Raw genomic sequence first — 20,254 nt, forward strand, 5'->3', positions numbered from 1 at the left:
ATGTATTTATTTTTGGCTGCTTACAAAAGGAAGTACAGTCCCATCTCATTGCAGCATGAGCCGAAACCTCAGCACACAGCACACCAGCTCTGCTGCCCGGGCCTGAGCCTCACATACTGCTACAAAAGACTTGTCAAGATGCAGCTTTTTCTCATCATCAGAGGGCAAGCAGAAATGGCCTATGTGGAGTTTTTCAAAACTCATTTTTCTGGGTAAAATTCAGTCCTTTCTTCTGCCTTTTCAACAGGAAATGTGCATTTTCATTGGGCAGAACCAACCAAACCACCAGACAATAGTAATGGGAGTATTATTTTTACACTGAGGTTAAACCCCAGATATTTCTGTCCAACTCCAACAGGTATTTTTTAACACAGTCTACCCAACTTAAGGATTTTAAGTATTCTGCGTCTTCTCCACGATGCTGGATATCTGTACCTTGTTATCATCATTAGGAGCTCTGGGTTTCCAGCTCCTCTAAAAACTAGACCCAGGAAACATTGGGCTGATATTTTGAATGGTTGCCTGTGAGTGTGTGATTTTGTACACAGGGCCACAACATCTTTCAACAGACAAATTTCAGCATCCCTGAACAATTGCATTCATGTTGAGGTCAAGCACTGCAGCCAACTGGTGTGTCCTGGCAGCTGAGCAAAGTCATCTGCTTATTTCAGTGGAGCACACAGGTCCTACATGCTCAATATGAATATGGTCATGCCAGAACAGAGTGGAATTGAATCAGATGGCTCACTTTATTAACTTCTTCCCTTCTTAAGATAAAGGACAGTGGGTAGATAAAGCTAAACTCCAGGGCTTTAGGATCACCTTGCTGAGCATTTCTCCTCCTCTGCTGACATTGTGTGTTGTTTTGTATTTGGGTTAGAAGTTATTGTTTCTAGATTTTTCTGTGTGTATTGCAGGGAGGGGTTGGTGGATTACGGTGCAGGGGAACATACACTGTGTTGAAGGGTTACATGCTGTGTTCATTTAGCATGGCCAAAGAAGAGATTTGCACAAGTCACTGTTCAGCTTAACTCATCCCTGCAGATCTTGCCAGAGTAATCAATATATTTGTGTTTACATAGGTATCTGTTATATTTTGGGGTGACAGCAACGGCACCGTGAAAATTAATTGTTCCCTCTCTGCCGTGTTGGTAATGTATTTTCATGGCTTACAGTAGAACTCACTGGGGTGATGAAGTTTTGGAAAACATCTTTGCTCCCTGTGTGTACTGGTATGGTTTAGTGCTTAGCCCTGAGTCACAGGAACCAGCTTCTGCCTCCAGCTGTGTCGCTACTTTATGGTGTGACCTTGGCATTGGTTGTAAGCTGACTGTGCAGGGATTGCACTTTCTTGATTAATAGCCTTGTTCAGAGTTATATGCCCTTAGTTCAACAGCACAAGTAAGTCTTTATTACCTTGGTAGCAGCGTGGAGTCCTGGCTCAGAAAAGGAGCACAATCCATTCCTGGCTTGGGAATCATCAGCACAATTAATTCTATTTGGATTGCACCATAAAAGTTGCCAGTAAGGCAGAGACACTGAGGCCTACAAACATTGCATGAGTTTAATTAAAAGAATGATTTGAAGCAGCTTTGGGTACGGATACTTATTACTTCTCTATTGGTTCTTCTCACTTCCTCAATAATGAAATGTCAATGAACTCAAATGAAATGAGCTTTCATTCTGCATGGCAGAAGGCTCCCAAAGGTGGCTGCTTCCGGACACTGTTTTAGTAATGTGTGAAATAAAGGTGAAAGGTAGAAAGTTTCTCCCTTCCTGTCTGTTCATAGGGTGGAGAACACAAGTGTGGCCTGTGCAACAGTGCAGGCTCCACCATCTGTGCAGAGGATAGCTGTGCCCCAGCAGCACTTCCAGGTACTGCCTCAGTGTCCAAGGGGACTCCTGGGAGCCTTTAGCTAACAGGGGCTGGGCTCTTCACTGGGCTGGGGTGAGCAAGCTCAGCATTTTGCAGGATAGGGCCCTGGCTTTTGATGCTTTCAGTGTGTTAGAAGGAGCGCTATGGGTACTCTCTTGGCCTCCACATTAAGCTCTCAAATTTTCCCAGAGAACTGGGCAGAGCAAAATACAGTCACAGAAAGGGAGCAATTAATTAAACGGTTCTGTGCCTTCTTGTGGTGTCGACCCCAGCAGTGCCTGTGAACTGCATAAATGCTCTTGGGCTTGCTGTCCAGAGCTCTGATCTGGGCAAAGCTGACTGCAAAAGGACTCGTTTCAAAGCCTCTCTTGTATTCTTTGGTAGCACGTACAAGGAGAGTGTTACAGACATTACTGCTCTGCCTGTAATGGCTAAAGAAAAAGGCTCAGCAGATTAGTGGGCTTTTTTTTTTTTTTTTCCTCTCCTGTGTGTATGCTTTTGTTGGAGATGAGGAATTAGCACTACTGATTTTTTTTAAAAGACTCTTGAGTGCCCACAACCCGAACTGACCTAAGCACTTTTGGAGACTTAGACAGAATTTTCAAGATATTTTTAAATGCTGGAAGTCTTGCAGAGGTCTGGGAATGTTAAATGATTATTTGCATCATAGAGCATAGGAGTCACAGCACTGCACTGAGGCTCCATTGTGCTAGGTGCTGAATGCACACAGAACAAAATGACTGGGTTTGCTCTCAGTACCATTAAATTGGAGCAGAATCAACTCCCATCCCTCTTTTCTGATATATCTGTACATGGTCAGTGTGATACAGCAGTGTATCGAATCACAGATATGTTTTTTATAGCAGATGAAGTACAAAGAAAGGCTTGATTTGTATAGTGGGCATTTGCTTACTATCTTGAATGGCAGGGCACAGTAAACAGTATATGAATGCCTGGATGGAAAATAATTGTTTGCGCACGGAGTTGATAACAGTGACTCTGTGTATTTTTAGCTGTGTTTCTCTGTTATGTCCAGGCCTCTGGTCAGTGCTACATTGCTGTTACCAGATGACTTGCATTTACTGCGTTCCTTTGATCGCTTTGCCAGCATGACATCTGGCTAGTTTCCCTTTGCCAGGGTCCCAGTGAAGTTCTCATAGTTACTTCTGTCTGTCCTTTCCCTTTACAGTTAGCCTGAGAAATGAATGGTTCCTCCCCTCCCTGCAGATAGGGGTTTATTTGATGGGGAGGGGGACTAGTGAGTGTTGTTTTTCCCCTTTTTCAAGGGTTAGACAAATTCAGCCCCACACCAGGGATGTTAGGTTCTACAGGTTATCACAAAGCCCTTACACTTACTGTCACCTTGGGATGGTCCATGGAGTTGCAGTGCTAATGGTTTGTTTTGTAAACATAGGTGGTTCTCTGTGTATAAGTGCCTAGAGCTGAGGAAAGACAGCAATTGGTTTCTGTGGGAGTTGTTCTGCACTTGCCCTGCCCAAAAGCTGTCTTGGGCACAGAGGAGCTTTGTTCTAGCACTACAGAATTGATCTCTGACTATGAAGTGTTTGACCATGTCTGACATCTTGGAGCAATAAGAGGGTGGGGGTTTTTGTTTTTGATTGCTTTTAGGCATCTTGCAGTCAGCTAGCCCCTTGAAAGATGAGTAACTAGTCATCATGCTTGGGCTGCTGACCAGTAGGAAATAAGTGCAGTTCAAAGTGCTCTTAGTAGCTTTCATTGCTGGAATCTGTCCTGCCACAGTATCCTGCAGTAACTGGAGTGTCAGTGCTGGTGCGTGGACAGCCGCTGAGAAATGTCTGTCCCTGAAGCCAGGCTGTTGGCTCTCTCGGAAAGGATCTCATGCTAGCCTGCTAGTGTCACACTTTAGTTCAGTGTTACTTTGAGGCCTTCATGTCAGTGAGACATTAGAGACTTGCACATCAAACTGAGCAGACCTGAATGAGAACTTCAGCAATTGTAAGCTTTTCATAATATTTTCATCTTGTGTCTGATCCTGGCTCAGTCACAAACTGAATTTGTGACTAAACTCATTTATTTAGGAAAAATTCTTTCTATAACTGAAGGGCCTCAAATTGAAATATTTGAGCAAAAGCCTGAAACTTGGGAGCAGGTAGAGCAAGAACCTGCCTCTAACTCCTGTTTCCCACTGCAGGACAACCTCCACAACCTGGCAAACAAAAGCTTTTGACCAGTTCTGCCTTAAACATAAAATGATTTTGACTGTGTGACTCACTGTTTCGTATTTGTTGTTTGTATTGCTATAGCAGTAGAGGCTCTTAATCTTTGGATCCAAGACCTTGTTGTGCCAGGTGCTGTTAGGAGCATGGGAAAAAAAACAAACCAAAAAGGTCATGAGAGGAAGAACATGAATTTCTGTATAACCCAAGACAACAGGTGGCTACAGATGAGGGATCACAAGGAACTGATGATATAATAGTGAATGACCTCCACAGTGAGTAATAGTCTTGGTACATCACTTATCTAAACATTGTTGAGGTTTTATAGATGCTACAGCAAAGGGCAGTTTGAAGGAGGATGATTGAGTGACAGAAGTTTACAGTAACATGTCAGCAAGTGAGAAAGGCAGCAGAGGGAAAAGTGGCATGCTGAAAATGATGCTTGAAGGAAGATGTTTGCTGCAAAATCTAGTTGGTTGTAGATACTGTGGTCCTACATGAGAGAGTGCAGGTACAAAAGCAAAGTGGAGACAGAAAGTATGTTTTTTGGAGGAGGGAAAACAGAGACATGGGGGAAAAAACCTACAGGCAGGCTATGTATTCAGAGTCTTGACCTGAAACTTTCTTCTGGTGTGTTTACCACTAGCAGCTCTAGGAAAAAGAACTACAACTAGGAAAAATAAAGTGCTCTTTCTTTGGATCATAACCTTTAACCAACATGTGACATGAGGGAACAGATGAGTGAAGCAGAATGTGTGTGTTCCTTTATTTGTAGCACAGATGTCTCCAAAAGGGGCAAAGGAAAAATGCTGCTTTTTGTAGTCTTGTTTATTTAAACTTCAGTTTAACAAAATTAGCCTGTTCAGAAACTTCAGTGAACATCCTTTTTAAGTTGAAAGATTGCAGAGCAAGATGCAAGTCAAATGCCAGCCCCAGCAATTAGCACGCATCACTTTCATGAGTGTCAAACTGTGCTTAATCTCTACTGATCGGGTTCTTGTTCTCCTACACACTGTCTGCAGCTAAAAATAACATCAAGTTAAAGATGTGCCAAAGATAGCAGCTGCCCAGTTCATGGTTTTTCTGAAGCAGCTTGCTCTCTTCCCCAATCATGGTTTTCTTCCCATGCAGCATGAGAGGAAACACAGATGTCATGGCATGTATGTAGGAAGCTCTCACTGGCTTGAGGGTGTCCAGGAGCTCAAGTGCTCATAGATCACAGTGTAGAAGGTATTGCTTGGAGTGCAGCTTCCCACATAAAATCAAAACTTTTAAAGGTGTGTTGGTGTTTGATAGGAAGGTTTCTCATGGAGGAAGTGGAAAACACAGCATGACATGACTGCAGAACAAGAGAGGATGTATTTAAATAGACTTACCAGAAGGTGGCTGGAGAAATGGCTTCATAATAGGAAATACATTGGTTGCTTCAGCATTAAATGCTCTCCCAGATGTGTTCTCTGCAGCAGTGACCCCTTTCAGCTGAACCATTTTTAGCTGTGTCAAAGAGCCCAGTTCTTTATCCCCAGGGCTCTCTGAGCAATGAACTTCTATCTTACCACTAGAGGGGGGCTGCATGCTGTACACCTCCCATCCTGATGGGCTTCACTGGCCACCCCTCAGTGCCCATCAGCCCGGCAACTCCAGCAGCACGGCTCACTCTGCTCTGTTGAGCACTGGGGTCTCACAGCACCTGTGAAGGTCAGGCATTGCAGCAAAAGAAATGTAAAGGCACGTGGGTGAGGGTAGCATGATTGGTGTGGTTATCTGCATGCTTCTCAAGTTATCCGATTCTGCAGAATGGTGGGGTTTATTCCCACACAGTTACAAAAAGTGTCCTGAGCACAACTTGTGTTCAGAGAAAGCTGAATAGTGTGTGTGTGTGTGTGTGCGTGTGCGTGCATGCACGCAACATCTCTGAGTCACATGACGTGAATAACCCCTCTCCATACCTGGATGAAGGAAAGTAACAGCAGCTTATTCAGCAGTGCCATTAAATTGGTCAGAGAAGAAATGGAAGCATGATTGTTTCTAGATGCTGGGAGAAAAGTGAGGGCTTTAGGTGTAGTAGACCCAGTTGGGTGCTGGACCTGACCTGCCTGTTCCTTGCTGCCTTGCAGGGCTTTTACTCACGTGTTCACCTTTGGCCCGACGTTCCGAGCAGAAAACTCACAGAGTCGCCGGCACCTGGCAGAGTTCTACATGGTGGAGGCTGAGCTGTCCTTCACTGAAAGCCTTCAGGACATCATGCAGGTGGGCACTCCTGCTGTCTGTGCAGGACTGGTAACAGAGTTTATTCCTTTTCCCTGAGCTGTGCTCCCTGCCCTCAGCTGAGGTCACAGCTCCTCTCACCCTGTGTGAGCTAAGTAGAGGTTGCACAGGTATTTCCCAAGGATGAGGGTTTGCTCAGCAGAGATGAGGCCATAGAGGTAATTTGGAAGAGAAGATGTAAGTGCACACAGCCCTCATCTGAATGGGAAGCTCCACAGTTGTTGTATTGCCAGGGAATGTAAATGTGCTTGATTAGTACTAATGAGTGGCATTGTCCCTTTCAAAATATCCAGCACCTTTCCACTGAGTGAGCAGTGTTTAAGCAGTGTGTCCCTTGGTGTGCTCTGTAAAGCACCTTGAAATCTGCATTGAAATCTGAAGAAGAAACAGTAGTTTCTGGCATACACTGTTCACTGTGGGGTTAGCAGAAGACTGGAGGAAATCCTTACTCAGCTGGCTTTTGATTTTTCAGGACTGACCTCTCAGTTGCAGTTTAACTACATGATAGATGCCTATACACCTTACTAGTGTCAGCATAAGCCAGCTTACACCCAGTGGGACTTGTGAGTAAACATACACACACACTCTCATTTATCAGATAAGCTCTGTGGAAAGTGATTGGAAAAATAACCTTATGAAGAAAAATACCTGAGGCACTGGCTGCAGATTTATAAAATAACATCCAGGCGATGGTTTCTTCAGCATGGGTCATAAATAGTGCTGAATCAGCATGGCCTGAGAGCAGAGCTGGTGTGCTCTGTATGCTGCTTCTGAATCTGGGACCTCTGGATGGCACTGGGCTGTGTGGACTGATCCTTTGGGATTCTGCTCCATCATGAATAGCTCTTTCTTCTGTCTCTTTTTCTCCACAGCTTTGTGTATTCTTAGAGCACAGCCTGTGTATATGTGCACACCTTAATTTCTAAGGCCCTATTTCTCTAGGTTATCAGGAGTCAATTGAAATCTTCACTGTTTTTTCTCTAGTATAATAAGCAGGGTCTTCTGTTAAGTGGTGTTTGAACCCTTCAACACAGAATCAACATACCTTGTGCAGAAAACCCTAATTTTCTGGCTCTGGAAGTATAGACAGCCAGTTCAGACAATTCAGAGAATTATACTTGAGAACTGTTCTGGAATTTGTAGGGAAAGGGGGAACTTTCCCTCTCAGTTTTGCCTTTGTTGTTGCTAAGTATCTTGTGAAATTTCAGCTTGTGCTCTCATTTAAATCTTCCTTCTGTCCCAAAGTCCTTGACCAGCACCTTTCCCTATAACAGAAAGTCTCCTAGCAGCCGTTATTTTGCATTCCTCACAGTGAGTTTGTATTGCAACAGGCTTAATTTTGTGGTGTTCTTACTTGGGGAAGTGGAGTTCCCATTCTGTTTATTTTTAAATCATTGGGCAATCTCTCTTACAACAAAACAAACAAAAAAAAAACAACAAATCAACAGAAAACCTTACTAGTTGCTCTAAAGCCTAAATGTCTTGCCTGGTGTAACTGACCTAAATTCAATGTTTTCGTATGTATCTGCCCATCGGGTATTTTGCCTGTTTGTTGTCATCTGCAAGTCTTTTATTCGGTGCAAAACACCCAGTTGAAAGCCTTCAGGGCTCTTGGCCAGGGTTATTATCTGAACTTTGTCCTCACATAAGGAGCTGGATTATTAAAAATTTATTTTTAAAATTGCTATTCAACATTTGGACTAAGTATCTCTCACTTGAGCAAGTTACTGTGCTGGGAATGCTCAGCTTCTTCAGGGACATCTTGAAGTATTTGCTTATACACCATTAAAGAGCCTTGCTACAAAGATGTGTGTGTTTACCATTCACTGGTGAGGCTTGGAGATGTTTCAGCCAAAGCTCCAAAAGAAACATTATGGAATAAAATGAAAAAAAGAGATTTAATAACCAAGCTACATGTATTTGGGAACAAAGGGTCTGAAGTCTTAGAGCAGCAGCTTCTTTGTAATTGCGCAGGGCAGTGCTCAGTTATTCCTAAATTACTAGCACAGTTCTTGTGAAGTCTCATGTGTCTTAATCATACAATCTAAATTTCTGTTCTGTGCCAAAATGTGTTTTAGTGCTACAAAGAAGCTTCGACTCTCACAGTACTGGTTTCACAATACTTTCTGTGGAAAGCCCCATGTGCTCAGTGCAGTACTTTACACTGCATGGCTGGGTGATAGTATTTCTGCTTTAATGTACAGGGTACATGTAAAGGTATCTAAGGAGAGACCTCTTTTTGTAAGTCAAGTGAAGAAGTTGGGTTGCCAGGTTTCCCTAAGGCACTTCTCCAAAATGGATGAGAAGGAGAAGGATTTGGGAAAAGGTCAGGTAGACAGTAGAAGAGGTCCAGTTGTGGAAGTGTCTGGACTCCCTAGAGCCATTAGCCCTTCCAGTACCTGAATTGGTGGTCCAAGGTCTCCAGTTTCATTTGTCCTCTGAGATGCCTGTTACCACTCTCTCCCTTCAATGCTGTGTTATGTAGCTCTATTTGTAGGCCATTATCTTCAGTTTTTCATTCCACTGTATCAGCAGTGCAGTATATTTAAAGGATCCCACTACACTCATGATGCTAATGGAGTCTAAAAGAGGCCATATGATACAGTTATTATTAAATTTCATCAAAAAAACATACAAAGCCATGCTAAAAAAGACATTATTTAGTCTGTAAAGTTAGGAAATGCAAGAAGGAAGTTTTCCTGAGGGCATTGTCAGGAGTTTATGCATAGTGTTAGTCGTCCTTAACAAGATTACATCCTAGCACTACTGTCTCTTTAAGGGATGGAGACTATATCTCTTTAAGATGGAGTATACAATTTAACATTTAGTATTTGAGCTGTGTCCTGAGGGCAGGAGTATTGTCTTCCACTGGTTATGTACTTCATCAAAATTAATTTGCTGTCATTACAGCCTAGTGACATGGAGCATTATTACCTCCATTTTACAGAGGGGAATTCAGGCATGAAATGAAATCAGTAGCACTGATTTTGGGTGTCAGCTTTAGAGAGCTTGGATCTAAAACACGTATGTGATTTGCCTTCCAGACTAGTTTGCACTCAGCATTTTATCTTCAGTACCAAGGCTGAGGCACTTGGGCAGGTCTGACTCCAGTTTTGAGGGAGCAAACACCAGTAATTGCATGGGAAGGCTTTGTTCTAAGAGTTTTGCACAACAGTCTTAAGGGACATTGGCGTATCTGCAGGACTGTAGGTTCCTTGTCTGAAGTGGCATCCAGCTGTGTAGCTCAGGCTTGCTCTCTTCCCTAACTTTTATCAGCATTCAGTTTCAATAGCCAGTGGAGCAGTGGTCTGGCAGACTAGTCTCTTTTCTTGCACAGCAACAGCATCTCTCCAAAATCAGGCCTGAGCTGTTGGTTGTGTTGCTGAGAGACATAGATCAGATGTGATCTCCCCTCTGTGTGTATGGGCACACACAGAGTGGGTGTGAGCAAGCATGGAGGCAACAAACAGTGGCCCACTGGTGAGTGTTTCATATGTAAGTAGCCTGTGACCTACCCAGCGTCCATATGCAGGGCCCAGCTAAATACATACGTAAAAATCCTACTGGCAGGTCATGCGATTTTTCTTATGTAAACTTTCTTACGTAGTAAAGATGACGATTTGAACCTTTCTTGGAGTGCACAGCACCTTCAGTTGCTGCTGCTGACTTTTACCGCTGTTTTATTGATGATGTGCTCTGTTTCAACCCTGGTCATAATTACTGGGCTTTTGGGACAGCTGGAGTCCCACCTCTGACATGAGCTACTTGCTGTGATTCCAGTGCCTTTTTCCCATGACTTTTTCTAAGTCTCCTGTCAAACATGCTTCTTACAGAGTATGTTCACCAATGTGTATGTTCACCTACATCTCAAACTCGTGTCCCCTTAAACCAACAAGCCAGTGATTACATTTCTCCACTCATTTTTCCTATAGCCTTCTTTGCAGTCCTTCATTATACTATCTGCTTAAAGACATATATTCTCAGTTTGAAGTATTTTTTTTCCTCCTTTTCTTTCTTTGCGTCTACCGTTTGTGCCTAGTACTTGTTTGGCATAAATAAGAGCAGTGAGGAGGCCAGTGTACGATCCACGTATCTGTCTTTTTTGCCAGGATAAAACCTCAGTCTCAAACCTGGAAATATTTCTCAGATTGTTTTTCCCATACCACCCACATCTTTTTTCCACAAGAGGAAGCTGTTTATGTTGAATGCTGTGGGAACCTAATTGTTACTTTATCGCACAGTGAGGAAAAAAAGTGCTAATTAAACAACATGCTTTTCTGAAACCAGATGATACTTTCATTTTCTAGAAAGAGGAAGCTTAATGTAAAATCCCTTCGTCTCTGCCTGGTGAAACCAGATGAATTGCTAAGAAGTTTTCTAATTTCATTTGCATAAGCCTTTTTCTAGCTACTTTGAAGAAAGTTCAAAGCTGACTGTTTGGTTATTTGCCACTCAGCAGCAGGAATTCTGGCTTTTCATTTCCTCTGTGTTTGAGTACCAGGAGGCGTAAAACTGTTCATCTGCATATGATAATGCTGTTCCCTTATTTGCATCTTCCCTTTTTTTAAAAGGAGGGCACAGGTTGATGCAGGAGTCTTGAGTCTGAGTTTGGCTCCAGAGAGTCCAAATGGACTGCTTTACCAGCTTCACTAGGCTGGTGGGTTGCAGAGGTTGTTGACCAGCACAGAGCAGTGTTTCAGCAGATTGGGGCAGGTGTGAAGGATGTTCATCTAAGCATAAGTGTGAACAACGTGCCTGAAATCTCATTTTGACTATATCAGTAGCCTAGCTGCTTTGTTTCTGTGTCTTGTGTTCCTCTTACCCTGTAAGATCTGGTTCCTTGTAAGGCACAGACCTATTGGGTCTTCTTGAGATCTGCTGACTGAACAGCAGGTTCGTTTTCCACCATCACAGGCTTTGTGGTGTCTAGGGGCTGCTGCTCACCTAGATATAATTAGTGGAAACTTCACTTCTCTCAGGTCTGCAATTGATGCAGTTGTTACACTCACCAAAAAAAAAAAAAAAAACCACCAAACAAAAAAACCAAAAAACCAAAAAACAAACAAAAAACCACAAAACCACCACAACCAGCCAAGAATGTGCCAGAACTTTGAGATACACTTTGTTAGGAAAACCTTGTCCCATCTCAGGCTGAGACAACATGTAGTCCCATATGCATTGCTCTGTTTTTACAATGAAAATGGGACTAAGAGGGTGATTTTGAAGAAGAGATGGAATGATCATCAGTTGATACCGCAGGTGTCAACTACCTGCTTTGTGCTGATGTAAGACTACAGGGAGCCATAGGAACTCTTAGTCTGCACAACAGCGAGTGTCTTGGATGGTTTGCTTTGCTTAACCAGAAGAGAAAATGACTCTTAAAATGGGTTGATGAAAATGCAACAGCATCCCATGTGGGGGCTTTTAATGACATTTTAATTTCTTAATGAGTGAAGCCCGTTTTACTGGATAAGTATATCCAAATTGGATGATAATGTCATTTAGTTAATCCACATTAGTTTAGGGAAATGGAACCACATATTTTTAGTTTCTCAAACATCTGTTCGTTGATGTGTCCTCTGCTTTAGCTCTCTACTCATGTTGTACATGCTCACTTTGCCCTTACTGCACAGAGTCTCTACAGCTGAGATCTGTTTGATGGGCTTGCTCTGCATACTACATGTTTATTCTCTTTCCTTCAGTTTTGCCTTTTCTAACAACAAAGCAGAAATCCAGAATTGTTCATTACAGGACAAATGCCTCACTAAGAATTAATCTGAGACCGGGCCCACAGATTGTTGTATAATGTGTCTGTGGCTACCCAGGGTTGCTGCTTGAATATTTAGCTATGATTTTTTTCATTGGAGATACCTGACTGAGGATACTGAGGCCATCAGCCAACATTGAAGCCCTAAACCCATAACAAAAATAAAGGTTCCAGTTCTCTTCAGCTACTAAGCAAGCCTGCTAATTAGGAGCATTAGTGAGGTGGTTCCCTCTTATGCAGTCTGGCCATGCAGAAGGACAGAAACTCCTTCTGTACCCTTGGCTGATGTGTACTGTGTTTAATTTATAGTCTGGGGCACCTAAGCAATGTTCATTTTTCATGCATTCCTTTTTTCCCTATTAGGTTATGGAAGATCTTTTCAAGACAGTGACGAGCACTGTGCTCTCCAGATGTCCTCGTGATGTTGAGCTTTTTCATAAATACATAGCTCCTGAACAGAAGGTAATGCATGTGACAGGAAAGAACTGCAATCCTTTTGTGTCTTTGGGGGTTCATGGCTATAGGAAGGCTTAATTTTTTTATTTTATTTTTACTCTGTTGTCCTGTGTTAAGAAACTCTGAAAATACCATCTTGAGCTTAAGTGATTGTTTAGGCTAACAGCAAGAGGACATAAAACTTTCTGTAGCTGGTAGTAAGTGTGGTAGAACTGTAGTTGTCACTTCATCTGGTAGCCTCTGAATCATCAGCTTCAATAATTTGGTACCCTTTTAGCACTGAATGGCCAGGAGTGGATTTTGACCCATATCTAGATCAGAATGCAGTCTTACAAGTTACAGTATAGAGGGACGTCACTTTCCTGAGTTTGCCCCTGAACCCTAAAGAGTAGCTTTACATGTTTATGTTTTTCTTGTTTTGACCAAGGGCAGGTTGGAACAAATACTGAAGCACAAATTTATGATGTAAGTACTATTTCAAAATGATCATGCAGAGGGCTTTGGGGGAAAGAGTTCCTATTTTGTCTATGTGCTTTTTCTTTCACAACTCAGTGTCTTCTGGGTTAGCATAATGTCTTCAAAAGAGCATGAGTTGCAGTTCCCTTTTACTGTTTGTCAGGTATACCCTTTCAGCTCTGCATGAGACTGACACCTGAATCTGCTGACCTTTGGCTTTTACTCCCCTGGACAAGACCCTCAAAATTATTCTCCTTCCAGCATGTACCTGCACAGTGGTTGCTCACAGTCTTGCTTGGTTTTGGCTTTGATGCTCTGCTTTCATTCACACTTTGACTCCAGTGGCTTTCCTTTTATGGAAGCATTTTATTATATTTAACAATTCCAATTGGTTTTCTATTCCAAATTGATTGTGTTGCTTCTACTCCCAGTTCTCTTTGTGCTAAAGAACTGAAGGGCTTGAGTTTCCCTCACTGGCCCCCAAGAGTGCCACCACCTCCCTACTCCTGGCTTGTCTCTTCAAAAGGTGAAGCTCTTGATTTATCCCACAGAACATTGTAGGGCTGCTCATCCCAGCGCTGGTTATCTTGTTAATCAGCTACAGCCACACCTGGGCAACAGGATCACAATTGATCCCCTGATCCTCTGCCTGCATGAGCACCATGGGAGTCCTCAGTGAAGTTACCATCTCCCATTTTCAGACCTCTCTTTGAACCTAACTGATACTTCTGAAAGGACAAAGTTGCATGCAGCTTCTCCCATGTACCAAGGAAAAGGAGAGAGAGACAGACCATCTCTTTCTCCCTCTCTGTCTCTCTTCATCAGCTGCTGGCAAATCTGGGGCATTCCTGGCTTGCACACATTGGTTACATGTGTTGAACCTGTGCCAGTCATAGACCTCATTTGGTCTGTGGCCTCACATAACCCAAACATGTAGAGCAGTATACTCCTTCTTGAGGTATTTCCTCCAGAAGCCTTCCCTGTTTTAGTGAAACCTTGTAATGGGGTGCAAAGACCTTGTGCTCCTTAGGGAATTTGGTTTTTCATTGGATTAGCCAGTGATACAAGGATGAAATTATTGTGATCAAGTTATTATTTCTTCTCTCTGTCCACAACATTTGGCTTGGTATGTTGAAAACTTGGCTGCCACATTATCTTCCATTGAGTCTTGATTTCCAGTTACCAAACCTGGAGCATTGTTCACTGTACTTTTTCTGTTTGCTTTGCCATGATGCTGTTCTTTTGTGTTGGTGGAAATTGGTGGAGAATCTGCTCTCAAATCTGCCAGAGAAGTAGAGAAACATTGCTGCACATATAAATCTCATGGTTTTTGCAAAGTAAAGTGGAAACATTTGAGCTACAAGCCCTTTGCACCCTGGACTGTTATTTTTGCCTAACACACCCTGGACTAGAGCTATGTTGTTGTAGCTATGCTGATGAGGACATATTGTTTTCTTAAAAAAAAATCACAAATTTCTATGAAGCAATTCCCTGCAGAGCTCACTTCTGACTAAAATGCAATATTGCAATAATGCAGAAGTGTTGAGAGCTTAGCACTTCCTGCCCTGCATGTAGCTGAAGCACAGGAAAACATAGGATTCTTGCCATATAAAATGCTTTTTGGTTTCTGTCCAAAGAAGCATTGCTGGGAAGTCTGACATTACACACAAGTTGGCATGGTGGTGGGGAAATGCCTCCTTAATTTTCCAGCATGGCATTGAGCCAGAAAACTTTGTTATTCCTTTCATAGTTATCTTAAAGACTTTTTTCTTCCTCTTGCAGAATTTCCTACAGTGAAGCAGTGGAAATTTTGAAGCAAGCTCCTCAAACTTTCACTTTCAAGCCAGAGGTAGGTCATTGCCAGCTGGTTTGTCACTGTGCAGAGCCTGAACTTCATAGAATCTCCACTCTCTCTCTCTCTCTGTCTCTCTCTCTGATACTACAAGAGTTGTTTGCACAGATTATCTGCCTCCTGGGGTGTTTTGTTTGCTGGGTTGTAAATCCAGTGTAACTTTTGCCCTTTGGGGTTGAAATGGGAACAATACAATGAGTGAGATCTGTAGCAGGAGAACATGTAACACTTGCAGGGAAGGAAGTGATGAGATTGCAGTTGAAGGACCAAGTCTTTAGCAAAGGCACTTCTCTTTCCTGTATGTGACTAGTGCTGAGAGTGTTGCTGATTCAGTTGCAATCATATAAGAAGAGTTACTGTAATAGTTCTCAACAAAAGGAAAGGTAAGAGGATAGCACCAAAAGTTTGACAAGGATTAATAAACCAATACCATGTGAAAATACCATGTAATCTACATGTAGGTAAAGGGAATCCCTTGTCTTTCTGAAGCATAGATGTTGACTGGGAAAAAGAGTAATGTGCTAGTCTTTCTAAAGCTATGGGATTATGGTTTTCTTAAAAACATATTTTGCCCAGTTTCAAACACACACTCCAGTATGGGACAGCTTTTGTGGTGCTGCTCATCTTATGTCTATATTGTTTAATCATTATCTCATTATGATACTTTGAGGAAAATAACCCTCTGGCTGAAGCCACCCTCATAGCCAGTTGGGTGTCTCATCCCTGTGCACAAGTGGGTGTAGAACTTCAAATCTTGTCTATGTACTACCTGGATCTGAGACAGCAAACTTGGGATATTTTAGTATTAAGAGAGCCTGGGGGAGATCTGTTTTCCTGTTCCCCTTCCATTCTCCTAATACTCTTTACATGTCCTATAAATGGACTGGGGAGTCTCAAGTCAAAAGCCAAAGGATTTATAACATCCCTGGAAAAAAGGAAAAGTGAAGGACATTGCAAATGTCCAAGGTTTGTGATAACAAAGAATTGGTTAATAGGGTGCTAGATTTTCTTAAGTGAGAATTAATGTAGCATGTAACAGGACACAGCAGGGAAGAGAGTAATCAGCCTAGGAAAACTGCTTTCTATACGCTAAAGGTAATACTGAAATAAGGTTGGTTTGCTGGATCAAGTTAGCAGGCTCTCTTTTCCTTTAGATATGCAGAGTGTGATCTGGGGTTTTTGGGGTTGGGATTTTTTTTGCTTGTTTTAGGTTTTTTTCTGATTTGATACCAGATGCTTGGGCTTGATGCTGCAGAGACAATCTGGCCCTGTTAAGTTAAATCATATTATTTTACATGCTTTGCTCTGCCTGAAAACTCATCAAAATGTCTACTTCCCAGTGACCTGTATGAGAAGTTGCTTTGCTTGGTTTCATGTTATTCAAAGCAGCGCATCTCTCTATGTACAGGGACTTTTCTGGGTCTCTTGCCATGGGCAAGAGGCACCAAAGCAGATTCCCAGGCCCCTTTTGCTGTCCTTACAGTGGGGCTGTGACCTCCAGACGGAACATGAGAAGTACCTGGTGAAGCACTGTGGGGAGGTTCCTGTGTTTGTGGTTAACTACCCATACGACCTCAAACCTTTCTACATGCGGGACAATGATGACGGACCTCAACACACAGTGAGTCCATGGGTCACACCTCCACCACTTTTTTGTCTAGGAACATGTCTTGGCCTACTGACAGAAATCATCTGCTAGGCCTGCCCTCAAAAAGATCAAGATAAGATGTGACCATCAGGTGATCCTGTCCATTTTTTTCTTATTGTAGAAAAAATATCCAAAGTGGGAACAAGAGGAGGAAGAATTGGGAGTTGGGACAGTGTTAACTTTTCCCTTAATTGCCTTAAGACAAATTTGCCATAGTTTGTTTATTTTCCTGGTAAACTTCTGTACTATTAAGTGAAAGGCCTAGAATTGGATGACTCCAAGTAATCTGTGATTCTCTTGTCATCCCAATGTAGAATCTATGTAATGCTCAAATAGCAGATGGGCACAAGAAAAAAACTTTTTATCAAGTCTCATGCTTTGAAATTGTGATTCCTCAAATGATTTGAGAAAATCTGAAACATTGCTTCTGCTAAAAAGACCAACAACACTGCCATGCACCACTGTGTCTTCAGTGGCTTTAATTCTAGCAACATTTCAGCTGTGGGATAAGAAAAATAACCCTAGAAGACAAACCAGAGAAGACAGACAGCCCAAACCTAACAGCCTGAGTGGTAGCACTTGGATCCTAATACTTGGATGCAGCACATCAGTGCCGTTGCTACCATATCCATTAGAGCTGGCTCAAGGAATGGGGATAGATAGGGCTGAACACAAGCTACAGCATCAGAGCTGGGAATCAGCGCTTCAGAAAACTTGTCCATATGTCTTTGCTATCTTCTGAGCTGCTCTTGGGTTCCTTATAACCTCACACAGGTTGTCACCAGAGTAACTTGGTGAGATTCAGTTCAAACCATTTGCAGTAGATGTCCTCAGTCTGGGACATCGCTGCTGTCATTTAAGTTTTCTGTAAATTACTGATGTTTATCCTTGCACAACTTCCTCACAGCCTTCTCCTGTCAACAAAAGACTTTTCAAGTACGTGCAAATCCTTACCTGAGTGTCCTGGACTCTGGAAGAATTACAGTAGGGTTTTACAAAAAAAACCAAACTGGAATCAGCTGTTCTGCTAATCACTGTGTGCCTATGTGGCATGACTTCAATTAGGTGTTTTTCTTTGAAGGTTGCAGCTGTTGATCTCCTTGTACCAGGAGTAGGGGAGTTGTGTGGAGGCAGCTTGAGAGAGGAGCGACTGCCCTTCCTCGAATCACGCTTACAGAGGTATGGAAAATCCACAGATGCCAGGAGACTAGCCTGAGCAGGAGAGTGTTTCAGCAGCTCTCTGTGGTTGGCAAGACAGAGGAGTGGAAGAGCAGCTAATAGTATTTAAAAGAAGTCTATTTTTGTCTTTGTGTTGTCTATTTATCTGAGTAGGTGACTGAAAACTGGTGAAGAAGTTCTTGTGCTTTTGTCATAGGTGTGCAAAAGGCCTCTCTGTTTTAGCTCATCAGAGAAGAAAAGTTTTCTTTATGCTAAGAGCTCAGGGCAGTAGGATGCCTCAGCTCTGCTGCAACTGTCTGGAGCAGGGTCTGCTGTGGGACACTTCATCCTTTTCTTCAGTTTTTGTGGCTGAAAGTGGATTGTGAAGGTGGAAGTTGTCACATACACAGAACTTAGATATCTCTTTGTCATCACATTGTGTAACTGAGGAATTGCAATTTTGGTCAGAAGCTTTGTCAGTTGTGATGCAGCTGGCCTCAGTGACTGGCCTGATTTCAGAGAATATGGCTCTTTGCTAATAGTTTCATGGGAAGCTTCACTGGAGCTGCTCAAGGTCTGTGCTGTTGCATGGGGGGCTCCTCTTTCCCTGCTGCTTTAGCCTGTGTCTTGTTACTTTTGGTAATTTTAGGCTAACTTCAATGTCAGAACATCAGAGCTTCTTTTTAATTAATAATTGACACTATACACTGGGTAATTATCCATAGACAATTGTGCTCTGGATCCTACCTGATTGTTCAAAAATTTTGTAGAATCAGAGAATGATTTGGGTTGGAAGGTACCTTAAAGACCATCCAGCTCCAGCCATGCTGCCATGGGCAGATTGTGCAAAGTCCCACCCAGCACCTGAACACTTCTGTTCTGTATGACTGTTTGGGCCAGTCATACACTTGTGCAAAGCAGTATTGGAGGAAGGTTAATCCCAGAGTAACACCATTTGCACATTGGGAATTAATTTGTTCCTTAAATCAGACACATGCTCACACAGTTATATCTAGTCAGTGGAGAAGAGCAAAATCCACTTCAACATAATGAATCCAAAAGGCACCAGGCAATAAAAATCACCAGAACATTAATTCTCAGTTTTTAGTAGGATGATGAGCTGTGCTTCCTGCTGCTCTCCCTGTAAACCCTCTGAAGCAGGCATGCTTCAACTCATGTAAACTACAATGTTGCCTGCTGCACTTTTTCAGTCAAAACTTCTTGCCAGTATTTGAGTCCACAGTCCTCGGGAGGAGGAGAAACAGTCCATGTGGAGTTTGAAGCCAGACTTTCTTGTTTGTCAGGAAAGTCATAGAAAGCATTTCAAGGCACAAATGGGGTGTGTCTTCACTAAATCACACCTCCTTTCACGTTTTTCTCAGTTTTGAGTCCTCAGGATCTCATTTTGTTAAGCCCAAATACTTCAGACCTTTAAATTCTATTTCCTGCATAACCAGCATAACCTTAGAGAGAAAAAACAGGATTCTTGTCTCCTTATGCATGCTTCATACAATAGAAAGTGCTGCTTGTGTGGAATAACTGTTCCTTTACTTACAAGGAGTTTTCTTTTTGTTTCACAGATTAGGACTCACAGATGCCTATCAATGGTAAGATGCCACCTTGCTCTGCAAGCTCTTTTTCTTCTTTTAAGACTGTTTAAGCAACTGGAATTAATTTTTGTTTGTTTGTTTTTTGTTTTATTATTTCTTTGCTTTTGAAGGAACAATTTTTGGCCCTGTTGCCATGCCATCACTGCCAGTCTGAATGAAATAGCCGGTTCATTTAAACAAAGGTTAATCTAATGCTACTTAATTTGTGCCTCCAATTTGTCCTCTCACAACACAGGTCATTCCTCTCAGGATTGCATGAGGTGGATTAATTTACAACCCATAATGATTTTTGATATTAAATCATTAGGCTGTGTTGGAAGTTGGGTAGATTCTGACCACCATGCACGAGATAAACAGGTTACAGAACCACAGCAATTTGTGACCCTTAAGAGGTCTATGAATAACTCCCTTTGCTATTGACAGGGCAATTGGGTCGAAAAATCTTCTCTGACAAAGGAGTTAAAGCAATTAAAGCTGTCCTCCTAAGGAAACAGATCAACCTTTGAATTAACAGTTTATCCCATTAAAATGACAGAAAGTTCATAGTGTTTCTTGCTACGTACTTCATCATGGCTACTGAGAGAGTGCTAGTGCAGAGAAAATTAAATTTAGAAGAGAATTTTCAAATATTCTGCAGTATTTGGAGTAATCATTAGGAAGGCTGCCTTGAAAAAAAGCAAAGTATAAGTTCTTCAGTCTCCTCTTCCTGCAATATGAAATCACTGAAGAAGAGCCCAGTGTATGGCAGATCTTCACATCATCCATGTACAAACAGGGTGAATTTAACTTCTTCCTTTGTTGTTGTATTTGTGGCCCAGAATACACCATATCCCTTTATCTAAGGGAAGGATTATCCTGAACAAGGGTGATAAGTTGTGTGGTTAGATCCTGAGATACAACCCAAGGAAGTCTGGTCTTCAATGGCAGAGCTTTCCAGCACTACTAAGATAGCACAGCCCTTCCCC

The 20,254-nt window shown here is 42.3% G+C and overlaps 1 protein-coding gene across 2 annotated transcripts in view; it reads left to right on the forward strand.

Moving 5' to 3' along the window:
* The window catches only part of NARS2 (asparaginyl-tRNA synthetase 2, mitochondrial), a 47,524-nt gene that overhangs the window by 21,768 nt on the left and 5,502 nt on the right, over positions 1-20,254 (forward strand). The window contains exons 7-13 of one of the 2 annotated variants that reach the window (XM_014249598.2): positions 6,192-6,324; positions 12,473-12,571; positions 12,993-13,030; positions 14,804-14,870; positions 16,357-16,494; positions 17,603-17,700; positions 19,260-19,286. In XM_014249598.2, the coding sequence (XP_014105073.1) occupies positions 6,192-6,324; positions 12,473-12,571; positions 12,993-13,030; positions 14,804-14,870; positions 16,357-16,494; positions 17,603-17,700; positions 19,260-19,286 (600 nt within the window). The remainder of the gene's footprint in view (positions 1-6,191; positions 6,325-12,472; positions 12,572-12,992; positions 13,031-14,803; positions 14,871-16,356; positions 16,495-17,602; positions 17,701-19,259; positions 19,287-20,254) is intronic. The other variant, XM_088051201.1, reaches the window with a different exon arrangement.

This window comes from Pseudopodoces humilis, chromosome 2 (assembly GCF_049639895.1).
Source record: "Pseudopodoces humilis isolate 2021_Gansu_Grassland_sample_001 chromosome 2, ASM4963989v1, whole genome shotgun sequence".
Classification (NCBI taxonomy): Eukaryota; Metazoa; Chordata; class Aves; order Passeriformes; family Paridae; genus Pseudopodoces; species Pseudopodoces humilis.